Source organism: Ursus maritimus, unplaced genomic scaffold (assembly GCF_017311325.1).
Source record: "Ursus maritimus isolate PB19 unplaced genomic scaffold, ASM1731132v1 scaffold_10, whole genome shotgun sequence".
NCBI lineage: Eukaryota > Metazoa > Chordata > Mammalia > Carnivora > Ursidae > Ursus > Ursus maritimus.
Window position 1 is genome coordinate 25125990 of NW_024423344.1, and position 21136 is coordinate 25147125.

A 21136-nucleotide genomic window follows, 5' to 3' on the forward strand; every position below is an offset into this window, starting at 1 on the left:
TCAAGACAAAATTAATATTAAATGAATATCGCTTAAGAAAGGAAATCCAGATTTAAAGTATTGATTGATCTTTTTTTTTTTTTCTCCCTGCAATGCTTTACCCGAACTGGAAGTGCAAAACGCAGTCCGTATTCCAACAGGGCTACATTTGTATCATTTGATAAATTGTGGCCAGGGGTCCAGGCATTTTGTTGACAACCAAGTATATACATCAACCCCTCTAATCACCCACTTGCAGCTGCCTCTAGAACATCCCCATTTGGTTCCTTTGCTATCACTTAAAATTCAGCATATGCAAAACAGAATTGATCATTTCTCCTCCCTGCGGTGCCTTTCGGCCCTCCCCCCTCCCACCATCTCCTTTAGACACTCTCCATTTTCATTAATCATACCACTTTTTTTTTCTTCAGTCACCAAAACCCCGGGTCCCACTTTGATATTTTCCTCCTCTTCTTCACCCCTAGATCTCCTGAATTAGTAAATACTAATAATTCTTCCTGCAGAACAGCTTTTAGATTGTGATTTTTTCCTTCCTGCTTTGTGGACTCTTATTAAATCATACACCAACCATTTCAATAGGTCTTAGGGGCCTGTTCCTCCATTTATCAAGCATTTGAACGTGCCCATGCGTGGGTGGCACACACCATCCCCTCTGCGTGTTTAAATTATTGCCTTTCAGTAGTTTTACACACGGCTGCCAGGCACATCACACTATCACCTTCATTATATCTCTGCCTTGTGCAAGAATTTATTGTCGTAATAAAAAAAGAACCTATAATGACCGGCATTGTCTAATGTATCAACCCAAATCTGGTGGCTGGCATTCAGAGAGCCCCAATTTTGGTTCCAGCCACCAAGCGGCCTTATCTCCGCGTATCACACAGATCCCTAAAAAATGAGTTCCTAATGGTTTTAATACAGACCTTGCCTGTCGCTCCCTTTATGCCCCTGTGTATGCTGTCTCCTCTTCCCACCACTTCCTGTTCCCTCGAGTCCTCTCCTCTTTTTTTCTTCTGGTCCAGGTTTTTCTAGCCCTAGAAGGTGAAGCTCAAACTCTACTCCCTCCCAAACTGTTCTCTCTCCTATGTCAATTCAACTAGCAAATATGTTTACCTCATGTGTTAGCCCTGGGGCTTGCATGATCTCACTTAGATGCCTGAAAGTCTTGTTTTTCCTGAAAGAATGTAAGCTTTTGGGGGCCAACTCTGAACTGCTTCCCCACACAGGAGCTTGTGCCCTACTAATAGAAACACTGGCATAGAAACACTCATTGAATTGGAAAAGAAAAAACGAACACAGAATAACAATCCTCCAAATCCATTAAGGTTTATTGAATTAAGCTTTTTCATTCTAGGTTCAATTTTTATTATAGCCTCTATAGTTAAACCTTGATCATAAAAAAGGCATATTTTCTAGGGGCCTGAAAGGTAACGGGTCTTCATTAATTTAGGTGAGACAAGAGAAGAGCGGACGTTTAGGAACTGGATGAATTCCTTGGGCGTTAACCCTCGAGTCAATCACTTGTACAGGTAAGAACGTGTGGGGACTCATTTTTAATGGGAGACACTGAGACTTTGGAAGATCCCCAGGATTTCAAATATCTGTATGGTGTGCAATTCTCTTCACAAATGCGTGCACCTTGACGAGAAGGGGGCTCATGCCAAATGGAGCTGCAGGTGTTGGCTCTTCAGCTGGGAAACTCCCTTCCGTACACCATCCTTGCTGTGTGTTCAGTACAAAATCATAACCCAGCAAAAGGACAGATTTACTACACGTTGTAAGCCTGTGATCTGCTCCTAAGCAGGCCAAACAAAAAAAAATGTTGAGTTTATGGTGACGTGTCTCCTATGCCATTTGTTGGAGCCATATTTCTTTTCCTGGAGGCAACATGCTCCTGCTCCAGGGGCATAGGTCATCACACCTGGGAGAGACCTTGCATAAGTTTCTTCAATTTCTCTGAGTCAGAGTTTCTTTACCTCTACAGATGGAGCTACTGATACCAGTTCTGTTGGGCTGTTGCAAATATTCCTTGCGCTGATGTGTAAGGAAGTGCCTGCCCATGGTAGGCCCTTAATAAATGGTGGCTATCTGAGAATTCTTTTGTGTTTGTTTTTGTTCAGTGACTTATCAGATGCCCTGGTCATCTTCCAGCTCTATGAAAAGATTAAAGTCCCTGTTGATTGGAACAGAGTAAACAAACCACCATACCCCAAACTGGGGGGCAACATGAAGAAGGTAAACAGTGACTCTCCAGATGTCCCAACAGGCAGGTGAAGTCACAAGCCTGCAGGTGCACCCTGTGAATACTTTATTAGGAGGCCAAACTTAGATAAGTAATGTTTATCCAGGGATTAAATTATAGCACAGCAATCAGAAGCCTGAATGGTTTCATTAAAGTGAGTCTGTTATTTCAGTTGATTACTTATTTATAATTCCATGTTGGATGTCTTTAAACATTATGATGTAAAAATTCTAATTAAGGTAATTAGAACAAGCAGAGCCACAGGGTCGCTTTTCCACCAGCAGGATCCTTATTCTAATTTCCTAAAGAATTAGAGCTTTGCACTGACAGTTTGACTTGTACAAATAGTTTGTCTAATGCCCACACAGTGGGAACACATTGTTCTGTAAAAGCAGCGATGGGGTTGGCACACATATTTCTCACCAATCCTTGTCCCTTTGGCTGTTAATGATCCAAGCGTAGCTACGGGAATACTATCCACATGTCAGCCCATTATGTGCATGTAGGATGGAGAATCCAGATTTTCCATGACAATCAATCTCCATGAATTCAGCTGTTTTAGGAATATCATGGACAGGTCACTAAGCATGGCCCTCTATTTCTGGAGTACGATATAGCCATGACAGTGTTCATAATGATAAATTCATTTTGGTTTTATACTTACAGTACACTATGAATATGTTTTGGTGGAAGTGAGGGGTTCTATTAAAAAAAAAAAGATGTAAATTCTTTGACTAGTTTAGAATCTTAGCATTGCAGAACCAGGCAAGACTTGAGAGATCATGCAGTCTGACAATATTTATTTCATTTTGTGTCTTTATTTTTATTATCCGGTATTTCTCATCATAGAGATGATGACTTTAGAATGTTTTCCTTCTTGCTCATTAACAGCTTGAAAATTGTAACTATGCAGTGGAGTTGGGGAAGAATCAAGCTAAGTTCTCCCTCGTTGGCATCGGGGGACAAGATCTCAATGAAGGAAACCGCACTCTAACATTAGCCTTGATTTGGCAGTTAATGAGAAGGTAACATAACTCAAGGAAATGAGTTTTTATTGAGTATATTATTGACTTGGAAAAATACTAGCATATATTCAGGAATGTGATTTAAACCAGCAAAATGGTATTTTAAGCTAAACTTGAAACCAAAGGAATGTTTTGCTATTTTCCTGTTATTTTTGTTATTATTTTTTCCTTTCAGGTCTTTAAGTTTTCTTTTGGATATTTTGAAACTTTTTTTTTAGATTCCTAAACATTTTAGATGCTTTTGTCCTCTTAACGAATCACCCTGTTTTCATTATGGTGTGACCCTCTTTATTCCTTGTAATATTTTCTTTGAAATCTACTTTTTCTGATGTAAATATAGCCACTCGAGCTTTCTCTGGATTTAATTTTAGCATGACATATCCTTTTCCAACGTTTTGTTTTTCATATGTGTAAATCACAGTCAATTATCCTTTAAAGAGGCTTTCCAAATATGGGGGAAATGTGCTATGTGTGCTATACTTACCTATTTGCCATTTCCGGTGCTTACCTTTCCATGGTGTGGATCCAGATTTCTGCTGATTATCATTTGCCTTCTATCTGAAATATTCCTAACAGTGCAGATCTACTGGGGAGGAAGCATTTCAGCTTCTAGATGTCTAAAAAGTCTTTATTTCATTTTTCATTTTTGAAAGATATTTTCTCTGACTGTGGAATTCTAGATCGATAGTTTTTTTCTTACAGTTCTTTAAGGATAGTGTTCTTAGCCTTCTGGCTTGCATTGTTTCCAATGATAAATCTGTTGTCATTCTTACCTTTGCTCCTTGGTATATAATGTCTTTTTTTTTCTCTGGCTTACTTTCAGATTTTCTCTTTATCACTGGTTTTAAGCAAGTAGATTATAATGGGCTTTGGTCTTTCTCATGCTTGAGGTTTGTTGAACTTCTTGAATCTGAGGGTTTGTAGTGTTCACCAAATGTGGAAAACTTTTGGTCTTTATTTCCTCAAACATAGTTCCTGTACCACGCACCCCAGTTTGTTCTGGGGGGACTCCAGGTACACAGATATTTGGTCATTTGAAGTTGTCCCAAGGTTCATTGACACTCTATTCATTTTTCCCCTCTGTTTCATTTTTTTCTATGTTTCATTTGGGATAATTTCTGTCGCTTTGTCTTCAAGTTCACTAATCTCTTTTTCTGTAATGTCTAATCTTACATTAATCCCATCCAGTGTATATGTTTTCTTTTTTTAATCTCAGACATTACAGTTTTCAAGTATAAAAATTTGAGTTGGGTCTTTCAGTGTCTCCCGTGTCTCTTTCCTCTAGCTTCTTGAACATATAGAACATAATTATATGGCTGTTATTTCTGGGTCTGTTTCTTATTAATTGACTTTTATCCTCATTATGGGTCATATTTTACTGCTTCTTTGCATGCCTACTAATTTTTTATTGTATGTGAGGCATTGTGAATTTCACCTTGCTGTGTGCTGAGATTTCTGTATTCCTTTAAATATTCTCGAATTTTGTCCTGGGATGCAGTTAAGTTACTTAAATACAGTCCGATTCTTTTGAGGCTTATTAAAAGTTTAATTAGTCTTGAGCTAATTTTGTCTCTCAATATTGAGATAATCTCTGAGTACTGAACTTGATGTTCCAGGTATCATGAGATTTTTCTGCTCTGGTGGGAACCAAATTATTTCCAGTGCTGTGTGTGTTCAGAGAATCATTCTGCCCATTTGTTTCTGATAGTTCTTGTCCCAGTGTCTGGTAGTTTGCTCACACACATGCATTGAGTAATACTCAGCTAAAGACTTACGGCAGACCCTCTGAAGATGTCTGGAGCTTTCTTTCTAGATGACTCTTTCCTCTCCAGGCAGCTCTCTCCTCTCTGGTATTCTGCCCTACAAATTTCTAGCACCTTGGCTTCCTTGAATTCTCAATCCTGTCCTGTCAACTCAGGGGTACTGCTATGCTCTGCTTGGGTTCTCTCTCTCTGCACTGCAGCCGGGAAACTCTTCACACAATAAGCTGGGACAGTCTTAGGCCTCATCAGGTTTGTTTTGCTTCTTTCAGGGACCACTGTTTTGTGCTTACTTTGTCCAGTATCTGAGCACCATTGTTTCATGTGTTTTAATTGTGTTCGGGTGCTTAAGGCAGAAGAGTAAGGTTGGTCCCTGTTACCACACCATGGCCAGAAGCAGAATTTCCTGCTAGTTCTTCATGAGACAGTTTTAGATAACTTTTAGAGTTGAATATAAACTTGATTAATGTGAGAACCATGTGGCAATGCTGTTTGAACAAGGTAGAATGTAGTATATAAATAGAAAATATAAGAAAAGTGAACAATTTTTGGTGCAAAAGCATGAGCTTGGGAAGAATTTAAGATAGCAAACCTTTAAGTGTAAAATAGTTTACTTTTAAATGCTTTACTCTTCCCCCTATACTGGTGGCCTTGACCTTGATCTTACATCCCTTTATTAGAACCTATGTTACTGTGACTTCATTCATTTTCTACCTGGAAGGAAGTTCCAGAAATCACATGTCACATGACATGATGTCTCACAAGTGAATGGCAAAGCCAAAGTGTGTAGTGTCTCTAGGCACTTAAGCTTTATTCCCAAGTCACTGCCTCTAGGTCCTGATATTCATGATGGTCCTCAAAGTAAGTGTGTTAGTGTTTCCAAGTAATGTGATCATAATGGAGTTTGCTACCTGATTCACACTTGCTTTACCAAGTACAGTACTCTACTCCCCATCTCTAAACTGGGGCCTCCTTGAAGTTTAAAGGCAGATGTCACAAGGCTCTTCTGGCATAGAAAACTCCGGAGCTAAAGAAACTTCAGCTCCATCTTCTGTCTTGCTGCATGCATCTAGAATGTCACTGAAAGTCCCTAAGGGCTGCCGCACCAGCATGTTTTCAGAAACATGTGTGACCTATTCTTTATTGTCTTTCATGTGTGTTTTTAATTCTTAATAGACTGACTTGGGCTACTGATTGCTTTAAAAAGCAAAACAAATCTTTTTAGTTGGAATGGGTAAGTTGACTTTTGGGTTTGAATATGAGATAATCTTTGATATTTTCTCTTTTAATGATAAAAAAAAAAAAACTCAGGCCAACTCTATGCCATTTTGAGTTTCATAATACCTGAAAATCACCTTGTAATATCTTTGTTCTGTATATCTTATAGAAACATGGCCCAATGTTGTACTTGATGGCTGGTATATATATATATACAGTAAGGTCTAGACTGCAGCTGCTTATCCCCACCTGGCTAATAAATCACATTTCTCATGAGTGCTTACTCAAGAATGGTGCATATAAGAAAGTAGACAGAGAAATACATTACTGTTGAAGGTGGTGGAATGACTGATAATTATGTAAATGCCACCAGAGGGGATCTTTTTTCTCTCTGTGCCACACATTAACAGATCTATTAAATTTAGAGCTAGTTCTAGCTGGAATTTATTTCATTGGATTGCATGGATGTGCTAATTTGGTCATTTATCTGGACAATAAATGGCATGTCATTTCCCCCCCTTCTAAGAACAAATGAGAGATATGTGCTTAAACCTCCCTTTCCCCTTCAATAGCCTGGAAATCGTTCTCAGATTAGAAAGCTGGCAAATTGTGTATGTATTAATTTGGAGGCAAAAGCTGGAAGCAAGTAAGCTGCCAACGGACAGCAACGTCAGACTCCAGCAAATGAACAAAGAGGCAGGCAAATGAGGAATTCACCCCAAATCAAAGAGGCTGTGGACGGTGAATCTGGGTTAGGTCCTTGCAAAACAAAACACCACGGTTTGTCCCTCTGGGTCACATGTTAAATAAATCAAACAAGCATTGGAAGGCAGGAAAGCAAGCAAGTAATAATCGCAGCCCCTCCAGCGCTGCGCACACACACCTCATCCATCCACTTCTGTTGAAGCAGGCACTGGCTGAAGCGAGGGCTCCGGACACCCTTTCACTGTGACAGACGGTTTTTCAGCCCAGTGCAGTTTGCAAGCACCAGTGATACTGGGATCCTGTCTGGAGGTTCCAGTTAATAAAAGCACTGTTGCCCCAAAACGTGTTTGATGGTATGGAGTGATTATCTCACAAGGAAAATCCTAGGTAGACATGGGCCAAACTGATTTTTGCTTAAAAATTTTGAATCTGCAGTGAGTGCTTAGTGGACTGTCCACAGCTGAGACTCTAACCTAATTCTATCCTTTCTTCCCTTTGTTTTTACCATTGTACTTACGGGTGGGTATACGATTCCATTTAAACCGCCACATCTCCCTTGAGGTGGGGGACGGGCAATTTTGTACTCACCGGAACTCCGTGCCACCATCAGGGGCTGTACTCAGACCCCTGCATGCAGCCACCTGCCTCCATGATTTTCTGTATGTCTCTCAGTTTCCCTGTTCCTCAGTGGCTTTTTGTGTTTGCACAGATAGACTTTTGTATCGAGGTGAGCCTGTGTCTACCGGTTTCTTCCTTAGCGTCTGTCCACTTGAGAGTGTTGTCAGGGAGGAAGAATTTACTCTGCCTTTCAGGGTCCTTCTAGCCTGCATGAGAATCAAATTGACATGAGACAGATTAATCGGAGAAAATCAAATATAATTTTGTATGAACAGGAATCCACACAGACATGGAAATTCCAAAGATGGTCAGGCAAAATGAAGTTGTACATCATTCCGGACAAAGGAGAAGGGGCAGTGTCTGGGACTTCAAAGGAAAGGAATGTAATTCACAGGGAGATGAAAAGAGTAAATGTTTGGTAAACGGGTGTTTGGTGGGCCACTCAGAAACATGGGACATAGAGGACTTTGAACAAGCAGGCCTTTGATCAAACAGGTCCCCCCTGTCTACCATACCTCATTCATAGTAGAATGCAATTATCTATGTTGATAGCTCTCTTCCTGGAGTAGGTCCTCTATCTAAATTCTTTTTGGCAGGTCTGGAGGGAGGTAAAGAGCTTTTCCCGAATCTGCTAATTCAAAATAATCTTTATGCCCTTGGCCCCTATACTGTCAACAAAGCGGTATGGGCGTCCTGACAAAGGGAAGTGGGAATTCACCCCTGAGAAGAGTGGAGCCTCCAGCAGACCAAACTCCATTTGTCCCATGAGGCTGTACATAGACAGGATGGATGAAGTGTGCACTCACCTGCCTTTTCTCACCACGTTCACCAGACGGAAATGCTCCCCTGTTCCGGTAAATCCTCGTAACTCAATACCCATGCTTACCATCAGGAGACAAGAAGCCAGTGATGCCATAAAACATCATCTCTCTGAACTGATCAAAATGAGTGCCTTTTTCCAGGATAGGATTATTTTGAAAATCTACCCAAGCCTTATCCCATTCATACCCATTAATTCCTTAGCCTTTGGTCCCATCTCTGGGCCCAGACTAAGCATTTCTCATCTTGACTTTCTCCTTGCTTTCCGTGGGAGAAATTGTTCTGTTTATTGCAACTACCACTCTACTCTCTCATTTACTAGAGCTTGAGGCATCTTTTAAATCTTGTCCCCAAAAACCCAATTCTTACAACACTATGCATCTAAGGTGATTCTTAAGTGCTCAGACTAAAGATGAACTTTGGTCTGTGTATTCCTAATATTTCTACTTTTATGGTATAAGAAGGAAACTCTTCTATATTTTTCATTTATTATGTTGGCGCCTTGGGTTTTTCGTACATTGACTTATCCCTCCATCTTTATGGTTCCTTTAAGGAAAGTCTCACTGGCTTGAATCCTTTGCTTTGCTTTCCTTTCCCTCTCTTCTGTTTTCCCTTCCTACCCAGAGCCATGACAGTGCTTAGGGGGAGGTATTTGCTCTGCATCTCACAATAATAACCATACAGCTACATTTGAAGTTCTATTCTAAAAAGAAATCATGTTTTTATTTTATTTTTTCCCACAAACGTGATGGTGTCCAGGCTGTCTTCCGAGGCATACCTAGAAAGAAAAGAACATTTCTACCGGGCTACTTTCTGTGTTATTGAATTCCTTAGCAACTTTTTTCCGGAAATCGTTCTTGCTTTTGTTCAGGTACACACTGAATATTCTTGAAGAAATTGGAGGCGGGCAGAAGGTCAACGATGACATTATTGTCAACTGGGTGAATGAAACATTGAAGGAAGCGATGAAAAGTTCATCCATCTCTAGTTTCAAGGTAAAAGTCTTAGTCTGCGGCTCACAGCCCCCCGAGCTCTATGCTTATCTTTATTGTTTTCACTCTATTTTGAAGTGACCTTCAGTGTGAGTTGTCTGAGGCTCCCCCTCCAATTTTGATTTTGCTTGAATGACCCATTATTGTTTTGGTGTTCACAGGCCATTTCATTGACAAATTTCTTGTCACTTTCTCCCGTAATAATTAATTTTAAAAACCCATCATTTTTAACACATTATTGTAGGCATTTTTCTTCCAAGTAACATAAAATATGATAATATTTTTAAAATGAACACAGCTTCATGATTCAGATTATTATAATGTTGGTGGAATGTAAAATGCTAAAAGATCCCCCATGTGGTGTTTTTTGGGGAAAAGCAGTTGTGTACTTGTATCCAAATCCCATTTTTATTAAAAACAGCATTATACTGTATTAAATTTCTTAACTCATGTTTCGTACATTAGCTGGGTCCTTCCTCTAGGGACTTGAGCACTTGATTCATGTCATAATGTCTGTGCTGTCTTAACTATGTTTTTGGGGGGTTTAAAGGTCAGGAATTAGGGGGAGGGACCCCTTCAGAGTTTGTATTAACATGATTTCTGGGGCAGTTTGTCATGATTCAGTCTTCTGCTTCAAAATCAAGGGAAAAAAATTGAAATTTCACCCCACCAAAAAGAGCAGACAGTATTTCTGAGTTGCGCTGTACCAGGAGCGTCCACTCCCTGTGAGCTCGTCACAGATAATGGCCATCTCTGTCTCTCCTCCAGCTTACCCTTCAGTCTGGAGAGCTGAGCAGAGATAGGAGCAGAGGCTGGTGAGAGGCGTGAGCAAGTTCTTCCAAAAAAAGATTTGGAAGGGCAGACTTTGTCACAACGACTGGACTCTGCTGTTGTAGCCAGCAAGCAGCTGTAGAAAATATATAAATGAATGGGCATGGCTGTGTTCCAATAAAACTTTATTTATAAAAGCAGACAACAGGCCAAATCTGGGAGCACTCTGAATATGGAATGTGCCCTGAGCACCAGGGGCTCCTTGTTTGTAATGCCTCATGTCCTCTCACAGACATTGTGAAGGCAGCTTTATTGTTTACCTCATTTTATAGGTAAGGAAACTGGAGCTCAAGTGATTGAGGTTACAGCTAGTAATTGCAGGAGATGATCCATCAGTGAGCAGAAAGCGCCTTTACCTGCGAGGTGAGGTTACAGAGCAGCGTGTATCTATAGGTCACTGAAGCATTATGTGTAGCAATCGGGTTGATAGCCCAGGGGTGCAATCTCTCTGTAAAACAGCTGCCACTGCAGCCCATTATGTCGCCCTGTGGCTTCGGGGGTGTTCTCGTGGGGACTCTGGAGAATGTTTGACAGCTCTTTTACTCCTTGTGTCGCTCTGGGCTAATTTCTCCTGTCTTCTGACAAAGTCATTATAGAATTGATTAAGTTAAAAAAAAAAAAAAGGAAAATATCAATTAGCCCCACATTCCTTTTAAGTGAAACCCTTAAAAAAAAAAAAATGAACACAACTCACTCTTGATTAGCCATTTTGGAACTAGTCCTGGTCCCCTCCTCGTCTATGAATGCTGCCAGTTGCTAGCCAGTTCTGCCTGTCAGCGCTTTGACAAGAGTGTGGGCAGAAAGCAGGCGAGGAGGCCAAACTCAGTTCTCTCCATTTTGCTTCCCTTGTGGCTCTTCAAAACGTTCTATGGAGGTAGAAGCTTAGGCTAATGTTGGAAATTGGATTACGATGACCTATTGATTTTAATTTTGTAATAGTCCTCACGTTACCAAGGAGTAAATAAAAATGGACCCATTCTGTTTTTTAAAATATCATTCCTCTTCTCCAGAGAACCAATGCTAGAGACCTAGCATCTTGCAGGGGTCCTGTAGCTTGTTTCTTGCTAAGAATGCATTCTGATTTGGACCCTCAAGGTGTGCAGTGTTTGGATTTGACTGTGCTCAGAGGGTCACGTGCCGTCGCCTCTCCATGCGCACACTCACAGGTGCCCAAGAGAGGGGAGAGCAGATGGGAGCAGTCACAGCTCTAGGTGTGAACATGAGAATGTTTACAATGCCAAAGAAAGAGCCCAGGATCTTAAGTCGGAGTACCTAGGTTCAAATGCCAGCTCCACCCCTTACCTGTAAGTCACTTAACCTCAGAAACTCCCTTTCCTCACTGTCCATTAAGATGCGATGCCTAGACCTGAGGCTGATGGTGACAAGTGAGGTGACCCATGAGAAGTGCTGGGCAAGCCATGAGGCACCGACGGGTACTAGTTACTGTCCTTGCCTTTAATCACACATCTGCCGTAACCGCCTCCTTGGACCTACGGACTCTACTCTTTCCCTGAGGTCTCCAGGAAAGGCGCATGTGCTGGAGCTCCTGCCCAGCTGCGTCTTCATCATGATCCCTGCCAGTCAGCTCTGGGATGTCTTACAAACTTCCTTCCACTCACTATGTAGAATGACTCCCTCCCTGCCTGTTGGCAGGCAGTGGGTTTCCTCCACTTACAGAGCCACGAGGAAGTGGGTGACGCCCCTACCTACTGAAACTACGTGTGGAAACCCCGTGTGGAAACTTGACTTGAAACCCCGTGTGGAAGGCTGTGGCATTTCCCAGACCAGGCTGTGTATCTTATGTACTTAAGAGGAGAGAGCCACCCACTTCCCTTGAGCTGAACAGAAGTAACTTGGGGGCATACTGATGAAACTAACTCTTTCTCTCTGTGCAGGACCCGAAGATTAGCACAAGTCTGCCTGTTCTGGATCTCATTGATGCCATTCAACCAGGTTCCATCAACTATGACCTTCTGAAGACAGAAAACCTGAATGATGAAGAGAAACTCAACAATGCAAAGTATGTAAATAAATCTGAGGCCGGGAAGGGGAGGGCCCAACTGGCAATGGATAGCTATAAAGTCTATTGCTTGTGCCTTTGTGCAAACGGTTTATTGCACTCATTGCTTTTTCTTCTCCTTACTTACTGTGTCCCATCATCATTACTTTAGATATTGTACAATAGGAGCTTAAGACTCCTAGTGTTAGAATGGGAGCAAGATAAAGAACATTTAGAATATTCTTCCCGTTGATAAGCAAGCCTGTACTTTCATAAAACCCATTTCCTAGTTGTAATCTCTGCGAGACTTCCTGAATAAAGTACATGCCAGGCCCATATATAAACACCCCATTGGTGACTATCCATGGATGTGACTGGGCAGGACTGGAGTTCAAGACCAGGGTCTTTACCAGCCTGGGAGCAGCTGCTTGAGGGCAGCTTTACCCTGTAGAGTGCAGGTCAGCCGACTTCAGTCTATGAGCCAAATTTGGATGGTAATCTGCTTTTATAAATAAAGTTTTATTGGAATAGCCATGCCTATTCATTTATATATTTTCTCTAGCTGCTTCCTGCTAGAAGGGCAGAGTTGAGTCGTTGTGACAGAGCCCACAAAGCCTAAAATATTTACTTCCTGGTTTTTTACGGAAAGTTTGCTGCCCTATTCTCTGGAGTGGTGCCTTTCTTGGAGCAGGTTGTATTATTTCCTAGGCTTGTCATAACCAAATACCACAAACAGGGCAGCTTAAAACAGCAGAAATGTATTCTCTCACGGTTGTGGAGGCTATAAGCACAAGACTGAGATGTTGGCAGGGTGGTTCCTTCTGCGGCTGTGAAGGAGACTCTTTCCCTTGCCCCTCTCCCAGCTTCTGGTGATGGCCCGCAGCCCTTGGCTTATAGATGCATCACTGCAGTCTCTGCCTCCTTCTCCACATGACCTCCCCTGTGTGTCTGTGACTTTACATGGCTGTCTTCCTTCTGTGTGTGTGTCTGGGTCTCTTCTCTTCTTTTATGGTCACTAGTCACATTGGATTAGGGCCCCTCCCTACTCCAGCATGGCCTCCTCTTAACCTATTACACCTGAAACAACTTTCTTTCCAAACAAGGTCGTAATCTGAGTTACTAGGGGATAGGGCTTCCATATATCTTTTATGGGGTGGGGGGGGACACAATTCAATCCATCAGAAAGTTCCAGAATTAACAAGTTGAATGATACCCAGCAGCCCTGTATATATATAACCTCAATAGTATTCTTCTTTCTGTTCCCAATTTGGGAGTGTGTGGGGGGCTGTATTCCTTGTGTGCTGGAATTATAAATGGTAATTACAACGGATGGATGGGATAGATGGGGGATTCAGGGTGCTATGGAAGGGGCAGGAAGGGAAACGAAGCTCTACAGAGCAAATAACATCTAAGATGAGATGAATTGAAAGGACAAGTAAGAAGGAGGTAGAGGTAGACGGGTGAAGGAGGCAGAAAGAATACTCCCGGTAGAGGGAGGAATCGTATGAAGACCCAGAAATAAAAAACAAAAAAAAACAAAAAAACTTGGGCCTAGTTGTTGAAGGGGGAATGTGATTAGGTTTAAAGAACTTAAAGTTCCTTAAGTTAGTTTACAGAGCCCAAGGTCTTACAATTACTAAGTAGTTCAGCTGAGGTTCAAAGTCTGGCATCAGGGCCCAGCCTCCCACGCACTAGTCTCTAAGGGCGTGATGCAAAATTCCTTAGAAAAAATGGATAAAAGGAATTACACGAAATGCTAAAAATGGTTATGTTTTGGTGGCAAGATTTGCATGATTTTTTTGAAGCTCTTATTTCTAATTTTCAACAACTTCCCTCTATATTTTATTATAGAAAAGTACATTTTTATTTCCTTAATAATTAATAAAGAGGAAGAGATCAAGAAATGGGCAAGGAGAAAGAATGGCTGATGCTCTTCATTTAATATGATCAACAGAGGAAGAATAAAGTTAGTTTACAGGGTAGAGGGAGTAATGGGGCCTTGGGTAGAATGGAGAATCTCTGGAATAGTGGTTCTAAGAGGTTGCTAGATAATAAATGAGGTGAATAAAAGAATTGCCAGGTAGTAGTGTGGGTTCATTTGAAAATAGATTACAAGTCATAAAAATTATCTTCATATAATTAAAAATTGAGCAAAATGTTCCAGTGGAGCTATAATAACCTTATGTGAAAAACGTATAATATGAAACTCTGGCTCTTCTAGTACTACAGTAACATAAATAAATACATGCCTATGTGGGCAAGGACTGGATTGGAACAAAGAATAAAACCGAAGTATGGCAGATGCATGACCCCTCTTTTCCTCCTTGTGGAAATGTTTCTATGGTGGAAACGGAGTCTGCCAACTTTTCCCAGCACATGTTCTTGTTCACGTCTGTGACTTTTTTCTGCCGCTCTACAGCCCAAGAGAATACACTTGGTGAAGGCATCCAAAGTGGCAAGAGCTAAGGGGGTCTCTAAAGACAGATAATAAATGTGGTAATTGTCATGAGTCTAGACACCAAGTCTGAAAGAGTCAGGAGCTTTTTGAGCCAAGATCGGCCTGCAGATGTGGGAGGATGCCGTGACCGACCCCGGCTATCCCAAGAGTGAGTTCTGTGTAGTATCTAGTATAGGGTATGTGGTGTGTGGTACGTGCAACGACAATAACTATGATCCTGAGGGGTCCCCTTCACACTTTGTTGCTCAGGCTCTCCTCATTCTTCCTCTTTTCTCCCTTTTAGATATGCCATCTCTATGGCCCGAAAAATTGGTGCCAGAGTGTATGCCCTTCCAGAAGACCTGGTCGAAGTGAACCCCAAAATGGTCATGACAGTGTTCGCTTGCCTCATGGGGAAAGGAATGAAGAGGGTGTAAATCCCAATGGGGAGGCAACACACCCACTCCTGACTGCTCAGCATGGGATGCCTACAGGAAGCATGGGGACGGTTCAAGCCATTCCAAAGTTTTCAGCGTGGTGACATTATACAGGATTCCAAAAAGTCTATGTTTGTTCAGCCAGGTAGCCTCTCCTGTATTTAACAAAAATGCTTCATTCTTTGCAAACAAACAAAACCCAATCTCTTACAAATCTTTTTTATTGTTGAGTTTATTGCTTCTTTGAAAATCTAGAGGAAAAAAAAACTTACCTTCTAGGCACCCTTCCTTCTTTTGCCATTAGTCAAGTGTAGAAGCTGTGGTGTTATTAATTTTAACAATATTTCAGACTGGCCTAATTTCGCTGCCTTTTTTGTTCAAGGTGAGAGCCAGGAGGGGGAGGAATCATCAAACCAGTCCTAAAACCTGTTTCTGGAGGCCAGCTTTGATCTGTTACAAGCCTCTTCTTCTGTTCCCCTTCTCCTAACTCTGTCTCCTGTGGCTTCGCTTTACGCTCTCTCAGGACTGTGCCTTCTCCGTGGCCCACCTCTGCTGCCCTCCCTCGTGTCTGGGCCCTTTGGAGCATCTGACAGATTAGTCAGGCTGTTGGGGTCCCAAGAGTCTCTGGTGACTTACAGAAGTAAGACATCATCAGAGCCTCTCCTCAGAACAAGAGCCCCAAATGTCGTAAGTTTTGGTTTTATCAGCCAATAGGAAGCTTCTGTTTTTTAACTCTAGGATTTGGGCTCAGACCAGGTCTAACATCTTGAATACTGTGCCTTCAGAGAGATTCTTAACTAGGCCCGTTACATCCAAGGAGGGTGTAATTGAGCATCATACCACTAAGGGGCAGTGTGGAGCCACAACAAAGCATCTATCCTCCTGGGTGCTGCCTCTCCATGCATTTAGCCCTGCATATTAGATCTCCTTGTCATGGTGTGGCTGTCTGGGGACTGGAAGCAATTCGGCTCTGCTCTCATTTGCTCTTAGATCTTAGTACATCTGATTGCTGCAAGGTCATACTATCAATGTTTACTTTTTTGGTAGTGTAGAAGCTTTATGCCACCCCCAAGATCAAGGGGGCAGTATGTGCCAATGAACAGCACCCCCACCACACCCTCTGCCACACATACACACACAAACATACACACATATACATATGACATTTAAAGAATTCTGAAACAACACCAGAGGAGCAGTGTAAATTTGAGCAGCCCTAATAGATGATACAATTTCCATGAAAACCTACGGAAGGCTGAGAAGCAACAGAGCATTGTGAACCAACACTAGACTCCCACCATTACGGTAAAAGGGCTCATCAACGAGGTATCTTCTTCAGGGATGGCATGTAATGGAACTTAGCCATTTTTCAAAGCAATTGAAGTGCCTCGCCCTGGATTTATTCCTTGGCAGCAGGTTCAAGACGCCAATATGTGGCCTCTCCTAGCCCATAATCTGTATTTCTGCTGCATCTGAATACAAAGTAGTTGGCTTCATCTTAGACTGAACTTAATGTAGCCTCAGCTGATTCTCCCCCACCTGCCTCGAGGAAGACTGTTACTGCCTTAACGGAAAATGAAGATAAAATAATGCTCAAGATCTCTCCAAATAAAATGTTCCCTTTATGAGATGTCTCTGGATGTTTCCTTTTGAAAGTTCTGTTAGAATGTAGCATAACTTATTAATAGCTTCATTTGCCAACACGCACTGAGCACCTAATATCGTGCAAGGTTTTAGAAATACGCCTCTAAATAAGACAGGCTTTGTGCTCTGCTGATCAAGTTCAATACACCGTCAGGTGTGATAAGTGATAAACAGGGGCAGGGTGAGCTTATAGCGGAGGAAACAGTCTAAGGAGAAATATTTTAGCTAAAAACGGAAGAATAAGCTGGCGTTAGACACCTTGAGCCCAGTTGTGAACAAAAACCAGATGTGGGGATTGGTGCAAGATGGCTTCTAGAGCGATTAGAGATGGAATCTTTATGGCTAGCGGTAACTGATGTCTGCCGTCTAGCCTGGGTGTCCTCACTTGGGCCGGCAGGGGGCACGGTGGGGGAGGAACATGGGGAGAATGCTGAGGAATTTCGCACCTGCCAGCATCCTCTCAGGTGGGCCGCTGTGATGGAGAAAGGTCTATTCAGCACCGTTACGTCCTGACCAGCAGACGATCCACACACCCACAGGCCTGCTAGGAAACTGGGTTTTTGTGCTCACACCATGAGTCCCAGCTTCACCAGCAGCTTCTTTCTGGAACCGGCTCTTTCCTAGCCTGAACATTCCTGCAGCTTCCACATGTAGGAGGTAGCTGCCTTCTCTACCTATCAAGAGGCTACAAATCTTAAGTGTTCCTTTTTGTACAGGACTACATTGATACATCACCTAACAGAAAGACCGACCAGGTATGGGAGAGCAGAAACAGGTGCTCTCAAGGAAAGAAAATTAAAGCTCTTGGAGAAGAGAAGGCTAATGGCAATCTAATCATGATAATTCTTCTAAATTTGAAAGTTTGTTACGTTATAAATAGTCAATCCAAGAATGGCATCAGAAATTCAAATTGCACCAAAGGGGCTACAGTGGATAGGCCACCTTCCCACCTCTGTGTGCAGATGTGCTTTGAAGCCAGCTCCTATCACCTCACTGGAGCCAACTTTGTGAGCCCATTGTTAAATCATCGTGAGCTTGAAATTGGCCACAATGGAGGTATTTACACCACAGCTATGATCAAACTTTACACGTAGGGTTTTCTTCTTATACCCAGAGAGTTGGTTTATCAACCCACCACTCCCCCTGCCCCATCCCCAGTTGCCCTCCTGGTCAGCAGCCACTGTTACTAATTCCTTTTATATCCTTCTAGAAATATTTTATGCACATAATACACACATAGACTTTTTTTTTATTACAAATATTAGCATTCCATACCCATCATTTCGCATCTCACTTTTTTCACTTAACACTGTATGTCGGTGATTGTTCCATGTTGATACATATAGACCTGCCTCTGTCCTTTTAGTAGGGTATAGTATTTTATTATCTAGGTATCCCAAACTGCATTTAACTAGGGGCTTATAAATAGATATTTAGGCTGTTTGTTTCCCTCAGCAAATAAGGTCACAGTGAATAATACTATATCCACTTTTTGTGCACAGAATGTTCATTTTAATTTGACATATTTATCAAGTTTCTGCTCTATCAAAGGTATTAACATCGGATAGTAAAAACGTAGATCCTCCCTTAAGTTCTTTCAAATTATTACAAAATAGACCCTCGAGCTGATGCCAACTTCTCCATGTAATGCCTGTAGAAGCCTACTGATCCAGCAAGGAGATAATGGGTGCACACATGCACACACAAAACATAATAAAAATCAGAATGTGATAAATGCTATAACAAATTCATAAATAAAATATGGGAGCTTAGGGGAAAATAATTCTGAATGAAGGGCTACATTGGCAGTTCAGTTGGCAGAAGAACTGAGCTCCAAGGAATGTGAAGGCAGGAACCATGCCTTACACACGTCGAAATCCCCCACAATGCCAAGCACTTTTCTGGACTTTCAATAACATTTTAAACATTGCTAAACGTAATAAGCATTTTAAAAATGGGTTCGTTTTAAACATAAATAAGTGTTCCTGACTATGAGAAATGCCAGAGAGAGGTGGGGAAATGTGGTGAAACAGACTTACCTACCAAGATTTTAGAACGGAAGGGATTCCTGTGTGTCTGGAAATTATGACATTCGAGTCTGTCTGATGCAATGTGTTGGACTAGATGAGCTTTTAAAGTCTCAGCCAACTGAGTGATTTCATCCACCTACACACACACACACACACACACACACACACACACACACTATCTAGTCTGTCTCTGGAAGCAGAACTGTGGTCTTGATCGTAAAAACTACATAGACTCAGCCTGCGGTACACAAGCCTGATTCGGACAGATGCTTGATGCATGACAGACATTTCCCTGGATGGCTCCCATTCCAACCTTCTTTACAGTTACTGTGCCTGTTGTCACACAGCAGCTGCTGAGGCATTATGGACTTTTGTTCTCTGTCTACCCCAGTGACCCAATACACTTGGATTAAATGCTGGCAGCATTCTCCGTGAACTTGACGTCTTGCCCAGCACATCCCTGCAAGCCTCATGATCCAGAAACCAGAGCTGATGCTCATGACAAGTTAGCATTGACTCTTGTGAAATCTAGTTATTTTGACAGTTTCCTAATAAAATTCCAGAAATAAAGGCAGCTGCCAAAGACTACACTTTACTCAGTGTCCTGTCTCCCCATTTCTGAAAGACAAGAGTTTGCCATCTGAATTTGTGCATGAGTGACAAAAAAATAAAAAAGGAAAGAAAATTATGTAAATGTTTTCTCATATATGTATTCTGCATATATTTAATACCCACCTTTGTCAAGCACAAAAACATAGATAATCTAGTCAATACCCACTATCTCAACATTAACAACTTGGGCAGGTTGATAAAATGGCAATAATTTTTGTAATCTGGTATGTCAAAATTGGGGATTTCCATTTAAATAGGTATTTGGGTTAAGAGAGCTATCATATGTCATTTTTGGGATAGAGCTTTTAGAGGATTAGAATGCATGCAAATATTTAATTATAAAGCTATGTGTAATGCTCAAAGGTAAACTCAAAATGGGTGAAAGACCTAAATGTGAGACAGGAATCCATCAAAATCCTAGAGGAGAACACAGGCAGCAACGTCTTTGACCTCGGCCACAGCAACTTTCTTGCTAGACCTACGTCCAAAAGCAAGGGAAACAAAAGCAAAAATAAACTATTGGGACTTCATCAAGATAAAAAGCTTTTGCACAACAAAGGAAACAGTCAACAAAACTAAAAGGCAACGGAGAGAATGGAAGAAGATATTTGCAAATGACATATTGATAAAGGGCTAGTATTCCAGATCTATAAAGGACTTATCAAACTCAACACCCCCCAAAAAAAATAATCCAGCCAAGAAATGGGCAGAAGACATGAACAGACATCCAAATGGCCAACAGACACATGAAAAATTGTTCCACATCACCTGGCATCAGGGAAATACAAATCAAATCCACAATGAGATACCACCTCACACCAGTCAGAATGGCTAAAATTAACAAGAGAGGAAACAACAAATATTGGTGAGGATGCAGAGAAAGGGGAACCCTCTTCCACTGTTGCTGGGAATGCAAGCTGGTACAGCCACTCTGGAAAACAGTATGGAGTTCCTCAAGAAATTAAAAATAGAACTACCCTATGACCCAGCAATTGCTCTACTAGGTATTTATTTCAAAGATACAAATGTAGTGATCTGAAGGGGGACCTGCACACCAATATTTACAGCAGCAACATCCATAACAGCCAAAATATGGAAAGAGCCCAGATGTCCATCGACAGATGAATGGATAAAGAAGATGTGGTATAGATATACAATGGACTATTACCCAACCATCAGAAAGGATGAATACTTATCATTTACATCAACGGGATGGAACTGGAGGGTATTATCCTGAGTAAAATAAGTCAATCAGAGAAAGACAATTATATGGTTTCACTCTTATGTGGAATATAAGAAACAGTGCAGAGTAACATAGGGGAAGGGAGGGAAAACTGAATGGGAAGTCATCAGAGAGGGAGATAAACCATGAGAGACTCTTAATGCTAGGAAACAAAGTGAGGGGTACTGGAGGGGAGGGGGCGGGGGGTGGGGCAATTGGGTGATGGGCATTAAGGAGGGCTCGTGATGTGATGAGCACTGGGTGTTATACGCAACTGATGAATTACTGAACCTACATCTGAAACTAATGATATACTATATGTGGCTAATTGAAGTTAAATAAAAATTAATAAAGCTATGTGTAATGTAATGTAAAAGTTGATAATTTGGTAGGCATTCCTGGACTTGGCTATCCCAAGGGCCCAATGATGAGTCCCCAGTACTCAAACTTCCTGTTCTAAGGGTAGTGCTCAGGCCAGGGGTACCTGGACTCTGGTTAGCCCTTGCCACAGACCTATTAAATCAGAATGCGGTTAATAAGATTCT

General features: G+C 41.6%; 1 protein-coding gene across 2 annotated transcripts in view; it reads left to right on the forward strand.

Annotated features, from left to right (window-relative positions):
• Nucleotides 1–16708, forward strand: part of LCP1 (lymphocyte cytosolic protein 1) — a 52160-nt gene extending 35452 nt beyond the window's left edge. For both annotated transcript variants that reach the window (XM_008706839.2, XM_040622861.1), the window contains 6 exons: nt 1451–1529; nt 2121–2235; nt 3134–3267; nt 9259–9382; nt 12106–12230; nt 14951–16708. In XM_008706839.2, coding sequence (XP_008705061.2) covers nt 1451–1529; nt 2121–2235; nt 3134–3267; nt 9259–9382; nt 12106–12230; nt 14951–15083 — 710 coding nt within the window. In that variant the 3' untranslated portion in view covers nt 15084–16708. The remainder of the gene's footprint in view (nt 1–1450; nt 1530–2120; nt 2236–3133; nt 3268–9258; nt 9383–12105; nt 12231–14950) is intronic.
• Nucleotides 16709–21136: the final 4428 nt, after the last annotated feature.